General features: G+C 31.6%; 1 protein-coding gene across 3 annotated transcripts; it reads left to right on the top strand.

The window, feature by feature from the left end:
- The first annotated feature begins 1,366 nt into the window (after positions 1-1,366).
- Positions 1,367-14,364, top strand: LOC117920160 (villin-2). Of its 3 annotated transcripts, none has more exons than XM_034837534.1 (23): positions 1,369-1,632; positions 3,558-3,694; positions 3,913-4,012; positions 4,636-4,704; positions 4,797-5,033; positions 5,130-5,307; positions 5,461-5,593; positions 6,899-7,058; positions 7,132-7,282; positions 7,362-7,462; positions 7,567-7,725; positions 8,980-9,048; positions 9,121-9,189; positions 9,328-9,465; positions 10,064-10,192; positions 10,910-11,057; positions 11,231-11,241; positions 11,342-11,482; positions 11,562-11,687; positions 12,326-12,388; positions 12,874-13,141; positions 13,389-13,627; positions 13,717-14,364. In XM_034837534.1, the coding sequence occupies exons 2-23, from the start codon at positions 3,639-3,641 to the stop codon at positions 13,828-13,830; spliced, it is 2,859 nt and encodes a 952-aa protein (XP_034693425.1). In that variant the 5' UTR covers positions 1,369-1,632; positions 3,558-3,638; the 3' UTR covers positions 13,831-14,364. The 3 variants fall into 3 exon arrangements, with proteins under 3 accessions (XP_034693427.1, XP_034693425.1, XP_034693426.1); XM_034837535.1 differs by lacking the exon at positions 1,369-1,632 and adding an exon at positions 1,826-1,914; XM_034837536.1 differs by lacking the exons at positions 13,389-13,627; positions 13,717-14,364 and adding an exon at positions 13,360-13,379 and having other exon boundaries at positions 1,367-1,632.
- Positions 14,365-22,893: the final 8,529 nt, after the last annotated feature.

Here is a 22,893-nt window from a genome sequence, read left to right as displayed (position 1 = left end):
TTTAAAATAGGAATTAGTTTTTAAAAACCAATTAAAAATAAAAAAATACTTTGAAAATTTACGGTAAGAGAATAAACTGATAAAAATGATTTTCATATTTAAATTATCAAATAAAATTTTATTTATAAAATTTGTTTAAAAATTATTTTTTGAAAATTATTTTGAAAACCCTGTCAATATTTTAGCCATATGGGCGGGCTCATGGCAGGACCTCACTCACCCACCACAATCTTAAGCCGTTGTGATGTATTAATCAACCAACTTTCAATTAGTTCGATTTTTACAAGGCTTTGTTTGTTTGGACCAAAAAATGGTTGGTTGTGGTATTGGTCTATTTGGATTGGTTTTAAGAGGTTAGAACTCTCTTTTTAACCTCAATGACAATTTTAGAGTATTTGTTGGTAATTTTTTTCAAATTGATTTATAGCTTAAAAAAATATTTTTATTCATTTTTCTACTTCTTTTAAGTGCAAGATAATTTTAAGGGGTTGTGAGTTTTTTTTTTCTATCAATTAGGGTTTTTCCCTCACTAACCCCATGCGATGGTATAAAGGGTTTATAACTAGTCCTCTTGTTATAAAACGTTTACTTAACTAACACTCTGACTTTACTTAAATTTTTAGGGTTCAAAAAAATTAATTTTGATAAATAATTTTTGAATATTAAACATCAGTTTTCTAATTTAAAAAAAAATTAAATTTGATAATGTTTTGATTGATTTTTAAAAAAATTTATTATTAAAAATGTATATTTTAGAATATATGTGATACATTTTAAGACTTTTTTAAATATTTTGAAAAACAATTGAAAATATAAATAATTTTTATATGATATAGTAATTTCATAAAAAAATAAGTTTAAAAAATTATTATTGAATTTATAAATAAAATTTTATTTAAAAAAATAATTAAGGACCATTTTTGAAAGCATTTCTTAGCAAGTTTTCATCCTTTGATAACTTATGTTAGAAGTATGTTTTGTTTTTAAAAAATAAAATCATATCCTTCATTTGACCCCAAATGTTGGGATATTTTAGAAATAAAAACATATCTAAAAATAGGTTTTCTTTTTCTCTAAAGTATATGTTTTTTGGTTGCACGTTTATTAAATTATAATTGTATTAAAATAGTGATTTAATTTTAATTTAATTTTGAGTTGAAACAATAAAAAATGAAGTATTCCAAACGAGGCTTTATCAGACTCCAGTCATGTTTTGCTAGATGGTTTACACACACTTTCTGGCGAAACAAACAGACTCCGAGGGGATTTTGTATAGGCAATACAATTAATTTTGTAGCTTTCCGAAAAAGATAAAGAAAAAATCCAAATCTCAACGTTCGCCCTTATTTAACGTCGTTTTGCCCACGTCTCCCCAAATCCATTTCTCTCCCCCATTTTCTTTTCATTATACACGATTTTCTCTCTCCAGTCCCTGAAATCTGAAATCTCAAAAGCCTAAAAAGCTAGAGCGAGAAACAACACAGCAATTATTCACTTTTTTTTTTCGAGTCTTTCTTCTCTCTCTTCTCTCTATATTGACAGCTCTGCAACCTATATTCATCTCCATGCCTGTTTTTCATCATCTCTCGCTCTCTCTCTAACCTCACACCACCATCATCACAAGCAGATCAGGTAGGTTCATTCTCATCCGATGATTATCGGTCACTCTATTTCGGTCGTCCGTTGTTTAATTCGTGGATCTCTCGTTTCTGAATTCGTAATTTGATCTGTTGTTCTGGTGTCTTTCTTCCTGTTTTCTGGTTCGAGGATTATTTCGTGATCAGGTTCACTTGATCTTGGTTTAATTTTGATGGGTTTTGGTTGTTTTTGGTAATTTCAGCTTTGATCTAAGGATTGATTTGAATTTTGACGTATGATGGGGCGTTTCGGTTGCTTGATCTCTCTAATTTTTGTGTATGAGTTCTGATTTAATTTGTGTGCTGTCTCTGGAGTTTTATGTTTGTAATGGAAGTGATTTGATCCGTCATCTGTGATTGAATGTAAGAGTGAGATAATCTTGATGTTAAGGCGTGTTTTCGGTATCAAGAAATCTGTTTAATTAGTAAATATGTTGTTAGTGTTCTTTTTCACTGTTGAGAAGTTGTTGAAAAGAAAAGATACAAAAAAATTGATTCATATTTTTTATGAATTCAATTAAGGTTTATAGATTGTTTGGCTAATCTAAGTCGTGGATTTAATTTTTTAGGGACCCAAACGGTTAAAAATGATGAACTGGATGTTTTTCTTTCCTTTTTTGTTTCATCAGTTCTTTTTCAACCATATAGGGGATAAGGGTTTATGAAAATCTTCTTCATTGCTGATCTGGCTATATCTGATGTGAGAGGCACATTCAAGATCATTATTTCTTAAGATCAGTGCCTGAAGATTTTGAATCTGAAGTAGAATTTTGATTTGACAAAGTGATGTAAAATAATAATTGGAAAAATGGAATGCTTGGCGGGTGTCTCTTTTGATGAGATTAGTTCTGGAGATGTTATGGAAGTGGAGCAACTGCCAATTAAGAACTGGTCTGCTAACTAGTGTCTAATGCACTCGTGTGGATTTTTTTTTTTTCCTAGTGGAAACATAAGCAGTGTTTCAAAATTAATTATTGTTGCTAATTAACATAGTTCCCAGTAATATATATAGGGAGTATGGAAGTTTATTTGGGCCTAATATTGTGAGTATATGAATCAATGTTGGAATCTCATCATTTATAATCTCATATATCACCTAATGGAAGGCTGATGACGAAAGTTGAGGGAAGAAAGGGTAGATGTTACTGTGGCAAGGTCCACCTGTATATCAAGGGAAGTAAAGCCAAGAACTGATTATTACTTTTGTCAGAAGAGTGTCCAGCATGGAGATCTAGGTTTCTGGAATGCAATAGGTTCAAGGCAAAAGACATGTAGATGGGATAGAAGAAATTTGGGAGACAAGATATCTACCTGAGGCAAGCTAGCACTTGGGATATGAAACAAAATGGCAGGCTCTAAACTTGTGTGGGCACACATTTGGATGATTATGGTCATTTGTTTCTAAATATCCAGCCTGGCAGAGGGTTTTTTGATGTGAAAGCTTTGTTGGGTTGGCTAATGAACCTGGCATTGGTTAGTGTTTATTTTATCTCACTTGCACTATTATGTAAAGAAACATATTATCTGCGCTAGCCTTGCAGATATAAGATATATCTCAGGGTCAGTAAAGCTGCTACAACTTTGTGTTCTCTATGAGTGGCTGCCCTCCATGAAACCAAGACAAACATGCCACTCTTACCCAGTTGTTTTTAGAGCCTTATATTTTGGTTTATACTTGTTATTTTGTGCCTATTTGTAGCTTATTTCTATTTAATGCGAAGGGAAAATAAGAACATTGATTGCCTATTATTATGGTTGTAAGCTTTCAGTTTTGCTTCATTCTATGACCAACATTTGTTGTAGATTTTTTGCTTAGTTGCAGCTACAATGCATAAAGACAGGATTCTTATTTTTTTTTGTACCTGTTATATTTGTGTTTTCTTTATATTTATTGTACACCTTCCTTTTTCTCTCTTGCAGTGCCCACTTTGAAATTTATAGACACCAGAAGTTGGGGTTTGTCCCTGTTCAAAGAAACACTTATAAAGAAGGGTTCGGACGATGTCTAGCTCTGGGAAAGTTCTAGATCCTGCATTTCAGGGAGTTGGTCAGAGAGTGTATCCTTACTATACACAGTTAACACAATAACTGAATTAATTGAAGTTATATCTTTCTTCCAATGCAGTGATGGAATACAGTTTTGCATCCAGTTGTGAAATTATGTGTCCCTGCTCCTGCATGCATGTGTTCCTGTTATTGTTCTAGATATTGAACAAGCTGCTATTGTCTTAATTGCTATTTTTGCTTCTGGAATTGTGAACTTAACATCTTGTAGTGGGACCGAAATATGGAGAATTGAGAACTTTCAGCCAGTTCCTTTGCCAAAGTCCGATTATGGTAAATTCTACACGGGGGACTCTTACATTGTCCTGCAGGTGCATGTAGTCTTCAACTTTCTCTTTTGCTTGAGTTCTACTATCTCGGCTCATTCCCCCACATGAATGTTCAAATTTCAATTTAAACTTCCTGCGGTTGATGTCTTATACCCTGGTGTGAAAATTATAGGGCTTAAACTGTTATGATTGATGTATGTTTCTCTTTGAAATATTTTAAAGGTGATTAGATACTTATTATTAGTGGATGTCATAGCAAACTGGTGGGTTTTAGAAATACAATTACATGTGACAGTTTGATAAAGTTAATATTTTTATATACATTTTCTTGTTATAAAAAGGGTATATATTTTCAATGCACTGGCTTGGTAAAGGGGCGTGGTGGGCTGGGGGAAGGTCTAGGGTTCTACTCTATCTATCTAAAAGAAATTGCATCAGTTGGAATGCATTTTCTCCTGAGGGAAAATTAAGGGAAAAGAAAATCATGGGAACAAAAACAGATAAAATATGTGAAGGAAAGATAAAACATGAGAGTGAGAGGGTCTACCTTTTGTTGAATGTCAATGGTTTTTTTTTTTTTTTTTTAATAAAACATTTCTGGAATAAAATAATAGATTCTTGCAACTTAATTTCTCTACATGCTAAGCCATCACATATTTCTGCAGACATCTCCTGGGAAGGGAGGAGCTTATCTGTATGATATCCACTTTTGGATTGGAAAAGATACAAGTCAGGTATTACTACTTCCTTTTGTTCTTATTCAGAAATTACACTTGTAGTAAAATAACGTTTATGCTTGAAATTGCAACTTCTGGTCTTATCATAGGATGAATCTGGAACAGCAGCTATAAAAACTGTTGAGCTTGATACTGTTCTTGGAGGGCGTGCAGTACAACACAGAGAACTTCAAGGCTACGAGTCTGACAAATTTTTGTCATACTTTAAACCATGTATCATACCTCTAGAAGGGGGTATTGCATCTGGATTTAAGAAACCAGAAGAAGAAGTGTTTGAGACACGGTTATATGTTTGCAAAGGGAAACGGGTTGTCAGATTGAAGCAGGTAGTATATTCTCCCAACATGTATTTCATGATCTAATCACGTTCACTGTGCTGCAGCTGGTCACCTGCATTTTGATTCTGCATTTTGGTTGTGCAGGTCCCCTTTGCTCGGTCTTCACTAAATCACGATGATGTGTTTATCCTGGACACAGAAAATAAAATTTATCAGTTCAACGGTGCAAATTCCAATATCCAGGAAAGAGCCAAGGCTTTGGAAGTAATTCAGTTTTTCAAGGATAAGTATCATGAGGGAAAGTGTGATGTTGCAATTGTTGGTAAGAGCACATGCATTAATAACTTGCTGATGTTAGCTTCTCTTTTAGTACTTATGTATTCAATCTCTGAACAGAGCTCATTTGCATTTTCATTCTTAACATTTGTAATTGCTACTCTTCATTCATTAACGTAAATGATGTTTGCAATGCCAGATGATGGAAAGCTGGTTGCTGAGTCTGACTCAGGTGAATTCTGGGTCCTGTTTGGTGGTTTTGCTCCCATTGGCAAAAAGGTTGCCACTGAAGATGATGTTATTCCAGAAACTACCCCTGGTAAACTTTATAGGTATGTTTATCCTTTATGGTTTCTATTTATCCTTTATGGGTATTCAGCTTTTAATATAGAAGTTATTTTAGGGTTATGAGCCCTGTTTCTTTTTAGTTTGACATTATCAAATATAATGCCTTAAGCAACTCTTTCCTTGGTGATTTCTGACAATGCCAAAAAAAGAAAAAGAAAATGAAAAAAAAAAGTTAAAAGAAAAAGAAAACAAGTACATTGATGTTGCTGATTACATGTAGAAAAATTTGCCAGTTGCTCATGGTAATGTTGATGAACATGGTGTCATAAATTTGCATTGTCATCAGAGAAATTGTAGCTTTCTAGTATATGGACACTGTGATATTGTAGTGTGTACCAAAGGAGAAATTGGGATAATAAAAGTAATCAACCTAGAAAGGCTTTATAGAAACAATGTAAAATACCCTGTGGGTGTTGTTTATTGGGAGGAATATCCCAAAAGAATAGGAGAAGACTACTACAATATCTAACTGGTTACCCTCTTATGTGAAAGAATTTAATAGATTTTACATGTGTGGTTGAAAAGCTTTAGGAGTGAGAGGAACAAAGAAAGGGTCTAGTCCAAATTGTTTGACCGTATATGGTTGAATGAGTCTCTGTAGTCTGTCCAAATTTGTTTATTGTTGGTGTTTTGTGGTTCAGGAGTTGAAGTTTTGAGGATTTAGGTGACTTCTATATAAGATTAGAGCTGGTTTTGATATGTATTTTTATATTGCCTGTCTACCATCAATCAGCTGTTCTTGTACTCCTCACCCTAAAATAACTTGTGAGGTCTGTTTAAACTTATTTCTGGATCTCTTACATAAAGCACCTGTCTCTTTCTCTCTTGACCCTGTTGTATCTATTATACAAAGTGACAGGCATCCACTTGTTGAAGCTGTGGAGCAGGTAGCTTTAAGAATATTATAGTCTTACTTTAGAGAAATATGATTTGAATGAAACTACATGATCCTTAACATAGAGGAATATAATGTGAAATAAAAACTCAATTTGTATTTATTATGATGCCTGTTCATGGTTAAGCATCAAACCAAGGACTTGAACAATAATCCTTCATAAAAGTGGTTATGCTAGTATTAATTGTAATTTGAGTTATACATTCTTCCATATAGAATTGGCATGTTAATTTTTTTTAGTTAATATTTGCATCCATAAATTAATATTTTATGCATGTTCATCCCATAATTTTTCTTATTTTGGAGTCAGCATAGCAGAATGTGTTAACCAGCCTGATAGTGTCATGATTGGTTCATTGTCATCTACATGCTAAGTTAATTACTGTTTTTGTAGCATTACGGATGGTCAGGTGAATGCTATTGAAGGTGAACTTTCCAAAGCTATGTTGGAGAACAACAAATGCTATTTGCTGGACTGTGGTGCTGAGGTATTTGTTTGGGTTGGCCGTGTAACACAGGTCGAGGATAGAAAAGCTGCCAGCCAAGCTGCTGAGGTAGAAGCTTATCATCCATTTATCCATGTTCTTTTTATAACAACGAACTCTCATCTCCAATTTTCTTCCTCAGGAATTTGTTTCTAGCCAAAATAGACCAAAGGCAACTCGTATAACCCGGGTTATTCAAGGGTATGAGACACATTCATTCAAGTCCAACTTTGATTCTTGGCCATCAGGATCAGCAGCAGGTGGTGCTGAGGAGGGAAGAGGAAAAGTAGCAGGTAATGACCACTTTCATACTTAGTTTAACTGGAGTTTTTTGGGTAACATTATTAATTGTCAATCTGTGGGTAATTGTAGCTTTACTGAAGCAACAAGGTGTTGGCGTCAAAGGCATGTCAAAAGGTTCTCCTGTAAATGAGGAAGTCCCACCTTTGCTTGAAGCAGGTGGAAAAATTGAGGTCTGCCAGACATTGCTTTGATGGTGATTTCTGGGAATTATTTGCTTTATATATGCTGCTTACATCAACATGTTTCAGATTATTGAACATTGATAATTTTCCAGGTTTGGCGTATCAATGGCAGTGCCAAGACTCCAGTGCTGAAAGAAGATATTGGTAAATTTTATAGTGGAGATTGCTACATTGTTCTTTATACCTACCACTCAGGTGACAAAAAAGAAGAATACTTCTTGTGCTGTTGGATTGGAAATGAGAGCATTGAGGTAATTTACATTAATTCATGCTGGGTTTGAAATAATTGAAAACAAAAGATAGTGGCATTATGTGTAGAAACACTCAACATATGTGTCTTTAACATCTGACTCGCAATAATTTTTAGTTCAAATACCAAGTTCTGAGGTTAAAAAATAAATGTGGAACAAAGGCTAGTCCTTTTCCTTTCCTTCTTTATTTTTTAGTTTTATTTTTAATTTTCAATTTAAATGTAGAATCTAGATTTCACTGTTATGGAGGGGGTCCAACAGTTTCAGTGCTATCTCCACTGGAGGCATTCTTTTGATCTATGTAGCGTCTAGGAACTGGGTATAAACTTTTGTTTCTTCTTTTCCTTTAAGCCCATTGTGACCTAAACATTGGCTTGCTTATCACCAAAAAAAAAAGGTAACTGAATGGCCTTTTTCCCTACCAAGGGTGAAAATGAAAGGGAAGGATACATCTTCCTTCCTGAATTGTGTTTTAAATTTATTCTAATAACAATTTTTGTAGGTCATTTTAGTTTACTTGGAATCCAAAGGAGAACCTTCTCATTCCATTCTAATCCCTTGCTTCTTGTGCTAGGTCTCTAGTGCTATCTATTTTATAGCTTACCAAATTTGACATGTGAAAAATGTGTCTTTGTTTATTTATAGATACACTATTTGCAGTTGGATGCACAGAACTTTTCTTGCCAATCTGCCATATCTGGGGCGTATTCAAATTTTAACTCCCATCCTTCATGTTTCTCCTGATGCTTTCCATAAATTAGAACGATCCAAATAGTTTAAGAAACTTATTTCACCTTCTATCCTCAACCCTTTTGGTTCAACTGTTCAATCTACTTGAGATGCAGGTATGCCCTTATGTGAACCTTAAATCATGCTTCTCGCCTCCCATGAGATTTAGTTGCAAGTAACTGGTATTTATCTTGCTGAAGTTCTAGGAGGGTTTGGAATTTTTTTAATTTCACGAAGTCACTGTTTTTCTCCTTTCTCTTAAACTAAAAAAGTGGTTTTGCCTATCAAAAAATAAAATAAATAAATAAGTGGTTGGAATAACCAAACACAGTGTACTGGAGATCTTAATACAAACTTAGTCCAAGTCTTTCTAGGAGCTTGAATACTATCATCACCTGCTAACTATTAAGAAAAAAAGGAATCTATAAAATATATTAAAAAATGTAGCATGTGATGCATGTTGCACTCCCACAGAGAGTTCCTTCAATGTGATAGTATTGATAACTTGGTTATGTTATACTTCAGGAAGACCAAAATATGGCTGCACGGCTGGCTAATACCATGTTCAACTCACTAAAGGGAAGGCCTGTTCAGGTATTTTTTTTAATCTCACATTAAGTTTAAAAGATGGCTTAGACTGTGGCTCATGATAGGTGCTTCCTACAGGGTCGTATATTTCAAGGAAAAGAGCCACCACAGTTTGTTGCCATCTTTCAGCCTATGGTGGTCTTAAAGGTACTCTTTCTTGAGTTTGTGTAAGAGCTTACCCTATATATTAGTATTGATTATTACCTCTGTTCTAATATGTGTGGTTTGAAATTGGATAAGCACAATTTATTGCTTTGCTTTAATGCTTTGCCCCTCATTTATTAGGGTGGAATGAGCTCCGGTTACAAAAAATCCATAGCAGATAAAGGTCTGAACGATGAAACCTACTCTGCCGATTGTATTGCTCTCCTTCGGATATCTGGAACTTCTGTGCATAACAACAAAGTAGTGCAAGTTGATGCGGTATGTACCATTTGTGGCCATACAGAATCAGAATAGCATTTTATATTCTGTATGTTAGTTGTCTTAAATCCTTTTTCCTATCGTTATACTTAACACACCATTCAGTCTTTTGTTTCAAGAAGGCAACATTTTCCTTGTCTACAATTTTGAGGTATCTGTAAGCCTCATTTTATCTTCTCTGGCCAGTCTGGAATTGCAAAATGAAAAATTTCCCCTTTTTTTAAATTAGAAATAGAAATAAGAGTTGAAATGAAAATTTTATACATCTTTTATTGTTTTCTTTCAGTTTAAGAATGCATGCTACTTTATTGTATTTGTCAATATTTCAGTGAATGAGGATTTCAAACAGGATCTCATTCTTGGATCCACCTCCAAGTTGGGATGTTCTCCAATAGATTTTCTCATCAGAGTTCCAACAAAAGCATTTTCTAAAATAATCACCTTCTGTATGTTTTTCTTGTGGGCTCAGTGGTCAAAGATTTTGCAACTGTCTCTAAGTATGAAATCTGTGGTGTTGTTTTGTCCAGCCACCGGATTGGACTTTTTAAGTGTTTGTTCTTGGAATGCCCTTCCTTACATACATGTATTTTTTCCTCAGGCAGCAACCTCGTTAAACTCGAATGAGTGTTTCCTTCTGCAATCTGGTTCTTCAATTTTCACTTGGCATGGAAATCAGAGTACCTTTGAGCAGCAGCAGTTAGCTGCAAAGGTTGCAGATTTTTTGAAGGTATGCTCTTTATGGAACATTCTTCTTTTCAAGTTTGGAATTTTCATTTTGATTAATAAAGCAGAACCAATTCTGGGAAATTTTAAGCCAAAACATCTATAATATCTGATGATTGTTTTAGGAATTATGGGATTTAACCTTACCGGCTTTTCAAGTGATATAAATTCGTGCAAGTGTTATGCAAGCTCAAAAAACTTTGCTTTAGTTATTCTTTCCACCCTTTAATGGTCTAATACCAAGGACGTTAAAGGTTTTGTTTCTTGGAAAAAAGCTTTATTCATACAGTACTTAGAATCTTCAGTCTTCCATATTTCTTTATTTCTAGATTGAGGTTTAATGAGAGGAATGAACAAGTTTATTCTCAACAAAATTTAGACCTTGGGATTCTTGAAACCTAACAAAACATGTATGGGAGGTTTGGGTAAAGTATGTAGCAGATCCATCATTTGTGAAGTATTAAGTTAGATCCTAGTTTCTTGTTTAAACAGGGAATTATGAACAAGAATTTTCCAAAATATTGTTAAGTTGAGAAAAAGTCGGTCATAAAACTAATATATTTGGCTTTTTTCCACAATGTTGAAGTGCCAAAGTTCCATGACTGGGCTTAAAGGAGAAAAGATAACATGCCCTTGGGCATCTTTCTGTAATAGATTGTTTGATGATCAAGATTGTATATATTTTGGTTTATTAATTGAGATCCACTTGTTTATAATTCAGCCAGGAGTAACTCTGAAACATGCTAAAGAAGGAACTGAGAGCTCGGCCTTTTGGTTTGCGCTTGGAGGAAAACAGAATTACACAAGCAAAAAAGTGTCCCAGGAGATTGTTAGAGATCCCCACTTATTCACATTCTCATTCAACAAAGGTCACATTACTTATTCATAAGGGCTGCATCATTTTTATTTTCTTCTACCTCGATATAATTGCCTCAATGGTTAGATGAGCTTTTAAAACTTGTTGATAAAGCTGTTAATCTCTTCTAACTCCATTTTTTTTTCTTCCTTCCGGCTGATGAATATTGCCATGTGGATTCCTCAGGGAAGTTTGAGGTGTGTTCTAGACTTCAGATTCTAGTTTTAAATAAAGCATCCACTCAGGTTGAAGGTAATTTTATTTTTTTTAATTCGTTTGTTTGATATTTCATCTCAGGTTGAGGAAATCTACAACTTTAATCAAGATGATCTGTTGACTGAGGATATCTTGATACTTGATACACACGCTGAAGTTTTTGTTTGGGTTGGTCAGACTGTAGATCCCAAAGAAAAGCAGAGTGCTTTTGAAATCGGTCAGGTACTTGCTTAAGCAGCTTACGCCCTTTCAATATTACTCTTCAATAATGTATCTTATTCATTATGGAAGCTCTTTGCAGAAATACATTGAGGTTGCTGCATCTCTGGAGGGGTTGGCTCTAAATGTACCATTATACAGGGTTACAGAAGGAAATGAACCATGCTTCTTCACTATATACTTTTCTTGGGATTCCACAAAAGCTACTGTATGTGCTGCTCCTTGATTTGTAGTCAACATTTCTATGCTAGATGAATTTCCTTTAGATTCTATGTGTGGAATGTTTGATGAAATTTTCTTTCTTAGCTGTAGTCACTGTATAGGGCCATGGTAGAGTTGATTGAATCATCTCAGTAGGAGGTCAAAAACTATCTGTACTTGTAAAAAAAAAGGTCAAAATCTATCTGTGATGATTATGTTCATTTAAATTTTCCTTAGAGTGCTTCTGAGAAACAATGGCCTCTACTTTCAGGTTGGTGATAAACACCAGCTTAATGAACAAGTATATGCTTTGATAGAGGGGCCAGAGAGCTGGGCCTAGGTTATGTGATTTTAGAGAAGAGCTGCATCCATTTTCATGATTAAATTGAACTTGTTAATGCTCAAATGAATTACTATGATTTTATACCATGTTTAAATGCTTTTGAATTTTCATTTCTTGATCACTTAACAATATTCTCAAACGTTTGTAAACTTTGATTTTTCTTTTTCTTTTTATTTCTTCTCTCTCGACCTTTTTCCCACTTTCTGTCAATAAAAAAAAATTGACTTGTTTCCCTCCTTGCTCATTATTTGCATTCTGTTGCTCCTATCTTGTTACTTAGCATGTTTTCATTTCGAATGCAGGTTCAAGGAAATTCATTTCAGAAGAAGGTCTTCTTACTCTTTGGTGCAGGCCATGCTGCAGAGGTAAATGCTTGATTTTCTCCTCTAAAATATATTTTACTAAGTTCTGTGTAAGAAATGTGCTCAGTGTATTAGTTATAAGTCTTAATGTTAATAATATTTTTGTCTTCTTTCTTTTCTTCTTTGTGCTTTAAGTTCTCATTTCTTCTGTGGATGGTCCAATACAGATTGCTTAGCACATGGATAAACATCTTCTCATGTTGCCAGGGTTCTAATGAAATTTACATTGCAAATTGAAACCTCAACCTTAGTGATAAGCCTTTGTTGTTTTGAAATATTATTTTGCACTAAGGTGTTGATCATCCAATACATGCTAGCTCAATAATGTGTAGCTATTATAGAAGCAATCCATATCCTTCTCAATGCTTATGGTAAGGAAGTAATGGAGGGTGAAGGCTGTGAAATGCTAGAGTTCTGTGTCACTCATTTACCAAATTAAATTCTTGACTCATAAGGTGGCTTTGTGGTTTTCTACGATATTATTGCAGACCCAAGATAGGTCTAATGGATCGAATCAAGGGGGCCCAACTCAACGAGCTTCAGCTATGGCTGCTTTAACCTCTGCATTTAAGCCTTCCTCTGGAAACAGGACTACTGCACCAAGGCCATCTGGCAGAGGTCAGGGATCATCACAGAGAGCAGCTGCAGTAGCTGCTCTCTCATCCGTTCTTACTGCTGAAACTAAGAAGCGGTCACCCGATGCCTCTCCTTCTCGATCCAGTAGAAGTCCTCCTCCCCCGGAGAGTAGCCCTTCTGGTAAGGGAACCATCAATAGTCCTGCTTATGTGTTTGAAATGGCACTATCTGTTCAGTGAAACACAATTATTTTCAATTATTTGTCATAATCTCCCCTTCTCTCCAACTCCTATGATTCTTCCTAGTGATTTCAACATGCCCTGGAAGTTGTACGATACAACCCTGATTTTCTTTTTCTCTTGGGTTCTCGTATTTGTACACTGGGATCTGAATTACAGAATGAAAATACATATTTTAACACATGCAGCTGCAATAAAGAGTGAAATGGCTGTTTCTGAAACTGAGGATTCTCAAGGAGTATCAGATGCCAACGAGAATGAGGGAGCTGCAGCTGTACCAGAAAGCAATGGAGAGGATTCAGCACCAAAGCGGGAAGAGCAGCAGGACGACATTGGCACTGAAGCTGGTCAAAGTACATTCAGTTATGATCAACTCAAGGCTAAATCTGAAAATCCTGTAACTGGCATTGATTTTAAAAGAAGAGAGGTTGGTTCAACTTTAAATATGACTATTTCGTTTTAAATTCCTCATGTTTTTATTTGCAATTTCAAAAAAAATTCCCTTTGCATTCGCAGGCCTATCTGTCAGATGAGGAGTTCCAGACCGTACTGGGGATGACCAAAGACGCATTCTATAAATTGCCCAAATGGAAGCAAGACATGACAAAGAAGAAAGTCGATCTTTTCTAGAAAACCAGAAAAGTGATTTCCTTGCTTCTTCGCCTGCACCCTTCTAACTTTCAAAAAAGAAAAAAAAAAAAATATGCCTCATTTCTCTTGATCTTCTCTGTTATAAAAAAAAAAAGTGCTTTATTGGAACACCATGCCTGGCTTGCTATATCTTCAAGCATTTTTCGATTTGCCCGTATCGATGAAAGTAGCTGTTGTTAGTTCTGGTATTTGATTATGTGATGATGCCCGCCTGAAGAGTGAATTTTTTTTATGCTCCTCTTTTTAACTGCTGCTGCCTCTTCTTGATGACAGATCTCTAGTTTTAAAAAAGACAGCAAGCAGATCAAATTCTTTTATTCTGTGGTATGTATTTCATTTTGTGGTTATTATTGGACTCCTTCAATGATTATTTTTTTTTCCCTTCTCTCTGTTAATTTTAATTTTTGTGGGGGTCAAAGAAGGATTATTGTGTATATGTATTTGCATTTGTACTCAATTCCAATTATAAGGAATGCAGACTTCTTTGTTGTTTGTCAACAAATGCTTCAGTTTCATTTGCATAAATTGTATGGGTTTTACAATGAGGATTGATATTGTTTTACAAAAAAATATTGTTATTGGTTAAAGAAAAAATGGCAAATTTTATATAGCATCGAGGGGATGTAAGGAGATGCTGAAATACTTTGCATATTTTTAAATATATTTTTATTTTACTATTAAGTTGTTATTAAGAGTAAATTTGATAATGATTTTAAGAAGCATTTTTAGTGTAAAAAGTGTTTTTGAAAAAAAAATCAGGTGTTTGACAAAATTTAATAAATAAATTTAAAAATCTGAAAATTCATTTGTATGGTTGAAAAATCGGAGGAGCTTGTTATGAAGTACCTTCAAAACAGATTTTTATTTTTGGAAACTTAAAATACTTGTTTTGACAATTTCTGAAGTGGACAAATTTTTTAGAATTGTTTTGAAAATATTTTGTATATATATATATATATATATATATATATAATAAGGTTAAAATGTTTTAATGTGTTTTTCTTAAATTTTTAAAGAAATAATTAAATTATGAAAAATATTTATTATTATTATTAATTTTTTGTATAAATGCATAATACATCACTAACAAATAAATTTAAAATTTAAGTTTTTATATAAATTTTTATTTAGAAAAAGGAAAAATCAAACAACTACACTTAAAATCTATTTTTTTATGCGGAAGGGTCAAACTTTTAGAAAATGAAATGTGACTTTGTTGCAGAAAAGAAGTCACGGCAAATCCGAAAAAGAATATAACAAAATAGAGTAATAAGACGGGGCCTCAGGTTTTCAACTCGGATCATCATCTTGGAGTTATCAGAGCTTCAATTTCGCCGACGATTGTGCTTCCGATCGAACTCGTCAGTTGCCCTCTTGCTTTTTCTCTCTCCATCCATGTGCTTCTAATAATGTTGATCCACGCGCTTGAATTTATTTAATCAACCTGGAAAAAGCTTTACTGATTTGCGTAATTACCAGAATCTTCGGACCGGTGACTAGGGTTTCTCCGCAGGTTAATCTTCGATTCCGCCGACTCGAACTTCGAACTGCCTTCTCATACTGGTTGGACTCACTTAGCTCTGATTTAGGACTAATGCTCATTTCATTCGTTGACCAAAGACTTCGAAATTAATTCAGAATTCAACCTCCATTTTCTAGGGTTTCGTATGAAGCCCCAACTTAGAAATTTCAATAGTCATGGTTGCAATCTTTGAATCACCTTTATTGTCTGGATTGCTCTTACCACCGGTCAACCACTTGGAGTTGGAGTCAATGCTCTTCTACTTGGACAAACCTTTAAATTTAAAATGTATGCATTTTGGTAATTAAAGTGATAAGAGTCGAAAGCATAGGTTTTTAGTGATAAGAAGGGAAACATCAATTCGATTAAAGTGACACATCTTTAGGGCTAATCCCTTTTGGCGCTTGGCCCCTTTTTGTATGCAAAAAGAAAACCACCTCAGTTAAGGTGATGGGCCAGGGCCACACTGGAAGCACCTACCACTCCAAATCATTATTGGGTTTATTCCTTTTTATTATTTTTAATTTCTGAAACTTTTTGGGTTGGCTATACTTATTATTAAACTAGGACTGGGGACTGGGGTCTGCAGCCAAAACTTAGTTCTAGTTCATGGTGGAAGGGTGCAATTTTAAACATTATAGATAATTTAGTCCCTCTTTAATAACTCTTCAGGAAAATGGTTGTTTGTTAACATTTTTTTTTATTGGAAACAGTTTTTAAAAAATTACCTTGGAGTAGGGGTGTAATTTGGACGGTTTGACCCAATCTAATATGAATCCAACCAACCTAATTTATCAACCCAAACTTAAATTACCTAGGGAGAATTATCTTTTGGGGGTATATGGGTCCCTAAATTAACAAAAGGTCTATATAACTTTTCAAATTGAGTTGAAGGATATGAAATAGTAACGGACAAATATACCCTTTAAGAACACATATAAAATATTTTATAAAATTAAGTTAAATAATTTTTTTTCAATAATTTTTTTTTTCAAAAATACTAAATTAAATAAAAGTAGTTTTAAAAATATTAAATTAAATAATTTTTTTTTCAAAAATATTAAATTAAATTAAAGTATTTAAAAAAATATTAAATTAAATATTTTAAAAAATATTAAATTAAATAAATTTATTTTTAAAAATATTAAATTAAATAAATTTATTTTAAAAAATATTAAATTACATAAAAGTATTTTTTAAAATATTAAATTAAATAAAAGTATTTTTCAAAAATATTTATTTTTTTTCTCAAAATCAACAAAGAGCATTTTTGGAAATACTGAAGGATGATATCCTTCAACTCAATTTCCATACTTTCATTGGGTCTTGGGCTCAATTTGAAGAGTTACATGGACCTTTTGTTAATTTGGGGGTCCATTTACCCCCAAAACATAATTTTCCCAATTACCTAAGGTTTGAACAAGATAGCTTAACCCTCCGAATTGAATTTAATATTTTTATAATATTTATAATATATATTATCCTATATAATAATTTTTTTTTAGTTTTTTAATAAAAAATATCAAACTATAATTATATTATATCATATATCTTTTCATTTTCTTATAAAACATATATGAATTTATTTTTATGTTTTTCTTATTATTTTGAAATTTTGTGGTATTTATTATTTAAATTTTGATATAAATGAATTGGGTCTAAGTTGAATATTTCATATTAGAAGTTGAATTAGATTGAACTCAAGTTGGTTATTTATCAAATAGGGTTAACCGTCAACCTAAGTTGAACTTGTACTATAAAGATAAATTTTTAATACAAGTTTGAAGTGATTGATAGACTATTTAAGAATTAATAATTATTTTTAAAAATTTTTGTATTTAAAAAAAATTATGTTTTGATGAATTTTTGGATTCAAAACAGTTTTTAAAAATAAATTTAAGATGCTTTTTGCTAAGGAGTAAGGCATCTTGAGAATCAATTGAAAATATAAAAAATGTCTTGAAAACTTTTGTATTATAAAGGAGTACATGATATCTTTATAGAAATAAATAGGAAAAAATTATTTTTATATTTAAGTTCTCAAATAGAATATATTTTGAAAATGATTAAGAACTATTTTCAACAATGTTATAATTTGAGTCATCAGTTTTTCATTTATTAATTTTTTTGAGGTAGAGTGAGAAACAATTAAATATATGAAAAATATATACAAAAATTTATGTTATAATTTATATAGATAATAAATTAAAAGAAATTATTTTAGATATTTGACTTTATAATTTTTTTTAAAAAATAATTAAAAATTAAATAACTTTAAGGTTGTGTTTTCCCGAAAAATATTAAGGAAATAAAAAAAATTTATGTTTAGTTATGTTATGAAAAATATAAAAATAAATAAATTATAATTAAAATTAATTGAAATTTTATATATGTTTAAATTATTTAATCTTTATATCGATGATTTAAAATTAATAAAATGAATTTAAAATATTAAATAAAAATAATTTATTTATTTTTAATCTATTTTTTTCTTTTACTTTTTTTTTTTTTTGTATATTTTTTCCCTGCATTTTTCGGAACAAACATGACTTAAAAGACGTTGCAAACAAGCTTTGAATCCCTTCAAGCAATTTCACATCCGCAGGACCATTTATTGGGTCCATCCCTGTCTTAAATAATTTATTCTTCAGATAGGCTCGGACTCAAAGATCGGAAGGCAATAGGATACGATAATGATATTTACTTTTTTTATTTGCATTGCTATCTGTTTATTAAGCGGTCATTGTGCGTGGAAGTCAACATTTCACCGTCACAAGTCCCTGTTATCGTGTCAAATCGCTATATATAATGTAGAGCGATTTCCTCTCCTGTGAAAAAATCAGTCCACATAACCCACCCGTGACCGTGAGGCGACATCGTGCCGCTGAGCCTTCTATTTCTAGGCTCCGAGCCATATAAAAACCGTTGGGAATCGACCTAGTTTAAGGAATCCCCGTGACCTCCTCTGCAATTTTAAAATTAATTTTTACTTCAATTTCAATTTCTAGTTAAGAAGAAAAGAAACTGCCAAACACAGCATCAGGTGTTGAAAAAATAGGTAGGATGATAAATTTGTTATATATCTTAGACAACAAGATAGAAAGCAGAAAAAGAATATAACTTAAAATAAATAAATTTATTTTAAAGCCAAATGAAGTTAACTCGTAATAAACTTGATGTAGTTTCCCGGAAAAAAACTGAATGGATGGCGACCTCACCTCATTTATCTTCCTACCAACACGACACAGCAATTTGATAAGCTGTCTGTCTTTTTTCATTAAAAAAAAAAAAAAAAAAAAAAAAACCTATTTTTTCGTGAAGAGTTGATAGGGCGTCCCAATCATACAACAAAGCCAAACAAAATAAAGGACAAAGTGGGCAACTTTAATAAAATTAAAGAAAAACAAGCCTTGCTGTTCCTTGTGGGCATCTTTCAAAGTTTGTGATCAAATGAAAATGGAATTCGGAAGAATTTTTCACCTTTTTTTTTTTAATCCTTTAATTTTTGGCTTTTCTTCACTAAAGGTGCCGCCCATTTAATCAATCAATCACGTGTCACCATCTCATCATCAAACAAAAATTCCATTATTATATCTTGGCAATTATAATGATACAAGCTATCTAATTATAATCTATGTTTGAAGGTATTCATTCAAGTTGTATGTCTAAAAGTTTAAAAACTTTAAAAGCCCCTTGATTGATTAGAAAAATAAAAATCATATTTTTAAAAAATTGTAGAATTTGAAAGGTTTTATTTAAATTACTTATATTATTAACCTTACTATATTTAGAAGAGCTAGAATATTAAAATCAATGTTTGAAGGGAGCTCTTTAAACGTAGATCTCAAATTTTTTTAATGTAGTTTATTTGTATTTTGGAAAAAAATATAAAACTCTTGCTTTGTCAATATAAAATAGCATATTATTATTTTATTTTTATTTTTTAGATATGAAAATTATTAAATATTGTAAAATTTTATTTTTCAAATATAAAATCTAACAATAAAACCTATGTTTATTTATTTATTGATTGGAAACCTATACTTATTTAAATAATTTTATTAAAATATCATATTCTAAAAATAATATAAAAGACAAGAGAATGTTAATTCTCGCATAAGTCTTATTTTAGCTTATACATCAAGTTATTTTATATTTGATAGAACTTTATATAACATTGATATAATCATTTCAAATTCGACTTCAGCCTCTGCTTAAAATCAAAATCAAATAATTATGTAAAAGGGGTCTTAAATACATTCAATCATTTTATATTACATAATATGTTCAAAATTAAGAGTATGTTTGGTTTCTAAAAAAGTACTAAGAAAAAAAAATTAAAAAAAATAATTTTTTCATATTTGGTTTCAACATAGATAATAGAGAAAAAATTAAATATTATATTTTAAAATTATTTAATATTTATATAAAATAAAAAAATAAGTAAAATGAATTTAAAATAACATATAAAACAGTTTATTTATTTTAAATATGTTTTTTGTCTCTCTATTTTCCTTTTTATACCATAACCAAATATAGACTAAATAATAATTTAAACGAAAATGGTATGATACGAATTCAATAATGTAATAGACATGTGTTTTGGACTATTGAAGTATGATTAATATACAAGACAATAAGACCCAAAATATAAAACAATGAAACTCTACCGGACATGTGGCACAAACCCTAATTTGACGTATGGGAAATGAAATTACTCATTGAAGGAATCAAATTAGAAAAAAGAGAAAAAAAAAAAAAAAAAAAAAAAGGAAAAAGAAGTAAGGTTGAAAGGGTAGGTGGCGCTTTAGAAAGCAGAGAAGCACGTACAGAAAGCGATTATTATATAGAGGACAACAGTAGTCAATATTATGCATGTGGGTCTCAGAAATTTGTGTGTGATATCTTATGGTGGCCCCAATTATATATTCTCAAGGTACTGTACATCTATAGACCCTCCACATATATTTAGATAGTAGATTTCAGCCTAGTTGGGGCCATTCATCTATGCTTAAGACTTCCACCGACACTATGGCGCATGTTTATTTTGTACAGCTAAATCTTGGTCCAAGTTAGCTTCTTCTAGATTCAAGATTCGAGTTTATTTGGTGACTTTTCAAAAAAAGATATGTTTTTTGAAATTAAAATTATATTTGAAAATAATTTTTTCTTAATAAATTTTGAAAACCTTATAAAAAATAATTGAAAAGATCCGTAAAATATTCTTCTTCTTTTTTTTTTAAAAAAATTTAATAAATGTTTTTTCTAAGCTAGTTCGGGAAAGGTAGTTAAACAGACCTTTGTATTTTATCATGATATTATCAACTCTTTTTAAATTCTTAAGCCTTAAGTTTCGATTTTACAAAATGGCACCTAAGTGGAAAAAAAAAAAAAACCCTTCTTTTAATAAAGTTTTTCTTTTTAATTTCTAGAAAGAAAACGTTTTTATTTAAACATCTTCCACTTTAGTCTTTAATTATAACTAATTAAGTAGAAAGCGAAGCTCTTTTAGGTTTTAACAAGTCAAAGAAAGAGTTTTTGACACATTAAAAAGTTGGGTCAAACACAACAATCAAAGCCTAAAATGCCTTTTGTAACGTGAAAGGGTTTTTTTTTTAACTGTAGGACGCACCAAGATCAATACTAAAGTCTAAAACAGTTTTTAGGATTTATTTATAGAATATTTTTAAATATAATTTTTGGAAACCATCCTAGACTTTTACAAACAAAATTTTATATATTAAAAAAAATTCTTAAAAATACTGTACTCTTATATTACCAAAACTAATACTAAAGTGAGCTAAGTTCTCCTATTACATTAATCTAATTTTCATTTTATATGAAAATAATCATTTTTTTCTTAACAATGATTTTGTCAATCAATCCAATAGTATTACATTAAATATGAATAAATTTGATAAATATTGATAACTTTTAAATGAAACATTATAATGAATTTTATTTTATTTTATTTATTTATTTATTTTTTAAAAGCGATTTCCAAACAAGATTTTTCACGAGGGGAGACTCTTACCACCTAACCCACAACTTTATTTTTCTCTTTTGTTGGGTCAACGTTGTATTATAATTTTTTGAAACCTAACGTGGGGTGTTCAAATATTTCACTAAAGGAAATTGTGTTGCACGGGGTTGAGTTGAGTTGAGGCCATAGCTGAAACTTAAGAGGGGATGATTCCCACAGCATTACCACAAACAAAGTCTCCCAGAGTGTGTGTCAAAAAAGGGAAGTGGGAGCGCCCCCCCCCTCCCCAAGGCCACAACATCCCACAACCGTTCACTTTCGGTTTCACACACATCAAATTTGGAATTTCCGCTTCAAGTCTTTCCACAAAACAGCCTACTGAAAAAGCCTTTCGAACCCTATCTCCTATATCTGGATTACGGAACGCCCATCTCCTAGCTGGAGAGACTTCCACTTGTATGATGGGCATCTACAACCATCACTCTCTTAGGAGGGGCCACCGCCACCCTCCACCTAATATCACAAAATGCTCTCTCTTATGACTTCTTCTGTAGATTTACTTGTGGCACGGTGGCACCCATTATAGGTGTCGGTGGACTTGGCTTTTAGCCTTCTACTATGCTTTCTTCTCAATCATCAGCATCCTAAGTTCCTTTTTTTTTTTTTGGCACATTTTTTTGTCATCTTAAATATGTATTTTATTTTGTTACTATTAATAATACTTTGTACAACATATAATTGTTTTTTCTGTGTCTATATATATGGGACATCATTCAGCTGGGGTTTCTACTTTTTTCACTAGGTGACAGAAGTTTATGAAGCTAGGTACTGAATCTCACTTCTATTATTAGTTATTATGAGATAAATTGTATTTCATATTAAATAAAAAAAAATGAACTTGTTTGAAACCCATATCGGTTACAAGATGATTTAAAATTGGTGTAACATTTCATGGATTCAATAATAAAATCATAAGGTGGAAAAATGTAAGGTCTTGTTTGTTGATTATCTAAAAAACAGTTTTTTTAATAACAATAAAAATAGGAAAATATGTTTAATAACAAGAAAACAAAAAATTGCATATTTTTTTTAGAATATATTTTAATTATTTTCACTTATTTTTTAAATTTTTATTTAAAAATAAGTGAAAATAAAACATTATATATCAATTTTTTAAAAAACATAAAAAACAAGTTGAAAACATTTTCAAATTTTCAAACAATACTTTTATTTTAGAAAATATCATTAGAGTTGTTTTTAAAAATTATTATAAAAATTTATTCCCCGAGAACAATTTTAGAAAATATTACTAAACACCCTCAAAGTTTTAAAAACAAAATTTTTCTTTTTTTATAATAGAAAATGGTCTTTTAAACTTGGAAAGCATATTTAGCAATTTATTTATTTTTTTTTTTATAAAAATGGGTTTTTAAGAATCTATTATTTTTTACAATAGATTTAAAGTATTATTAATTGCTTTCTTAAAAATGTTTCAAGCATTAATTAAAAAATAGAGAATAATTTAACTTTTATATTG

This window comes from Vitis riparia, chromosome 8 (assembly GCF_004353265.1).
Source record: "Vitis riparia cultivar Riparia Gloire de Montpellier isolate 1030 chromosome 8, EGFV_Vit.rip_1.0, whole genome shotgun sequence".
Lineage (NCBI taxonomy): Eukaryota > Viridiplantae > Streptophyta > Magnoliopsida > Vitales > Vitaceae > Vitis > Vitis riparia.
Note: the sequence above shows the minus strand (reverse complement) of the source record. Positions and strands in the feature narration are given on the sequence as shown.

Excerpts from the sequence above, each read along its gene's own strand:
- LOC117920160 (XM_034837534.1), top strand. The coding sequence starts at position 3,639 with ATGTCTAGCTCTGGGAAAGTTCTAGATCCTGCATTTCAGGGAGTTGGT. Across the intron at positions 5,594-6,898 it reads ACCCCTGGTAAACTTTATAG|CATTACGGATGGTCAGGTGA; the intron begins GTATGTTTATCC and ends CTGTTTTTGTAG. Across the intron at positions 12,389-12,873 it reads GTGCAGGCCATGCTGCAGAG|ACCCAAGATAGGTCTAATGG; the intron begins GTAAATGCTTGA and ends ATATTATTGCAG.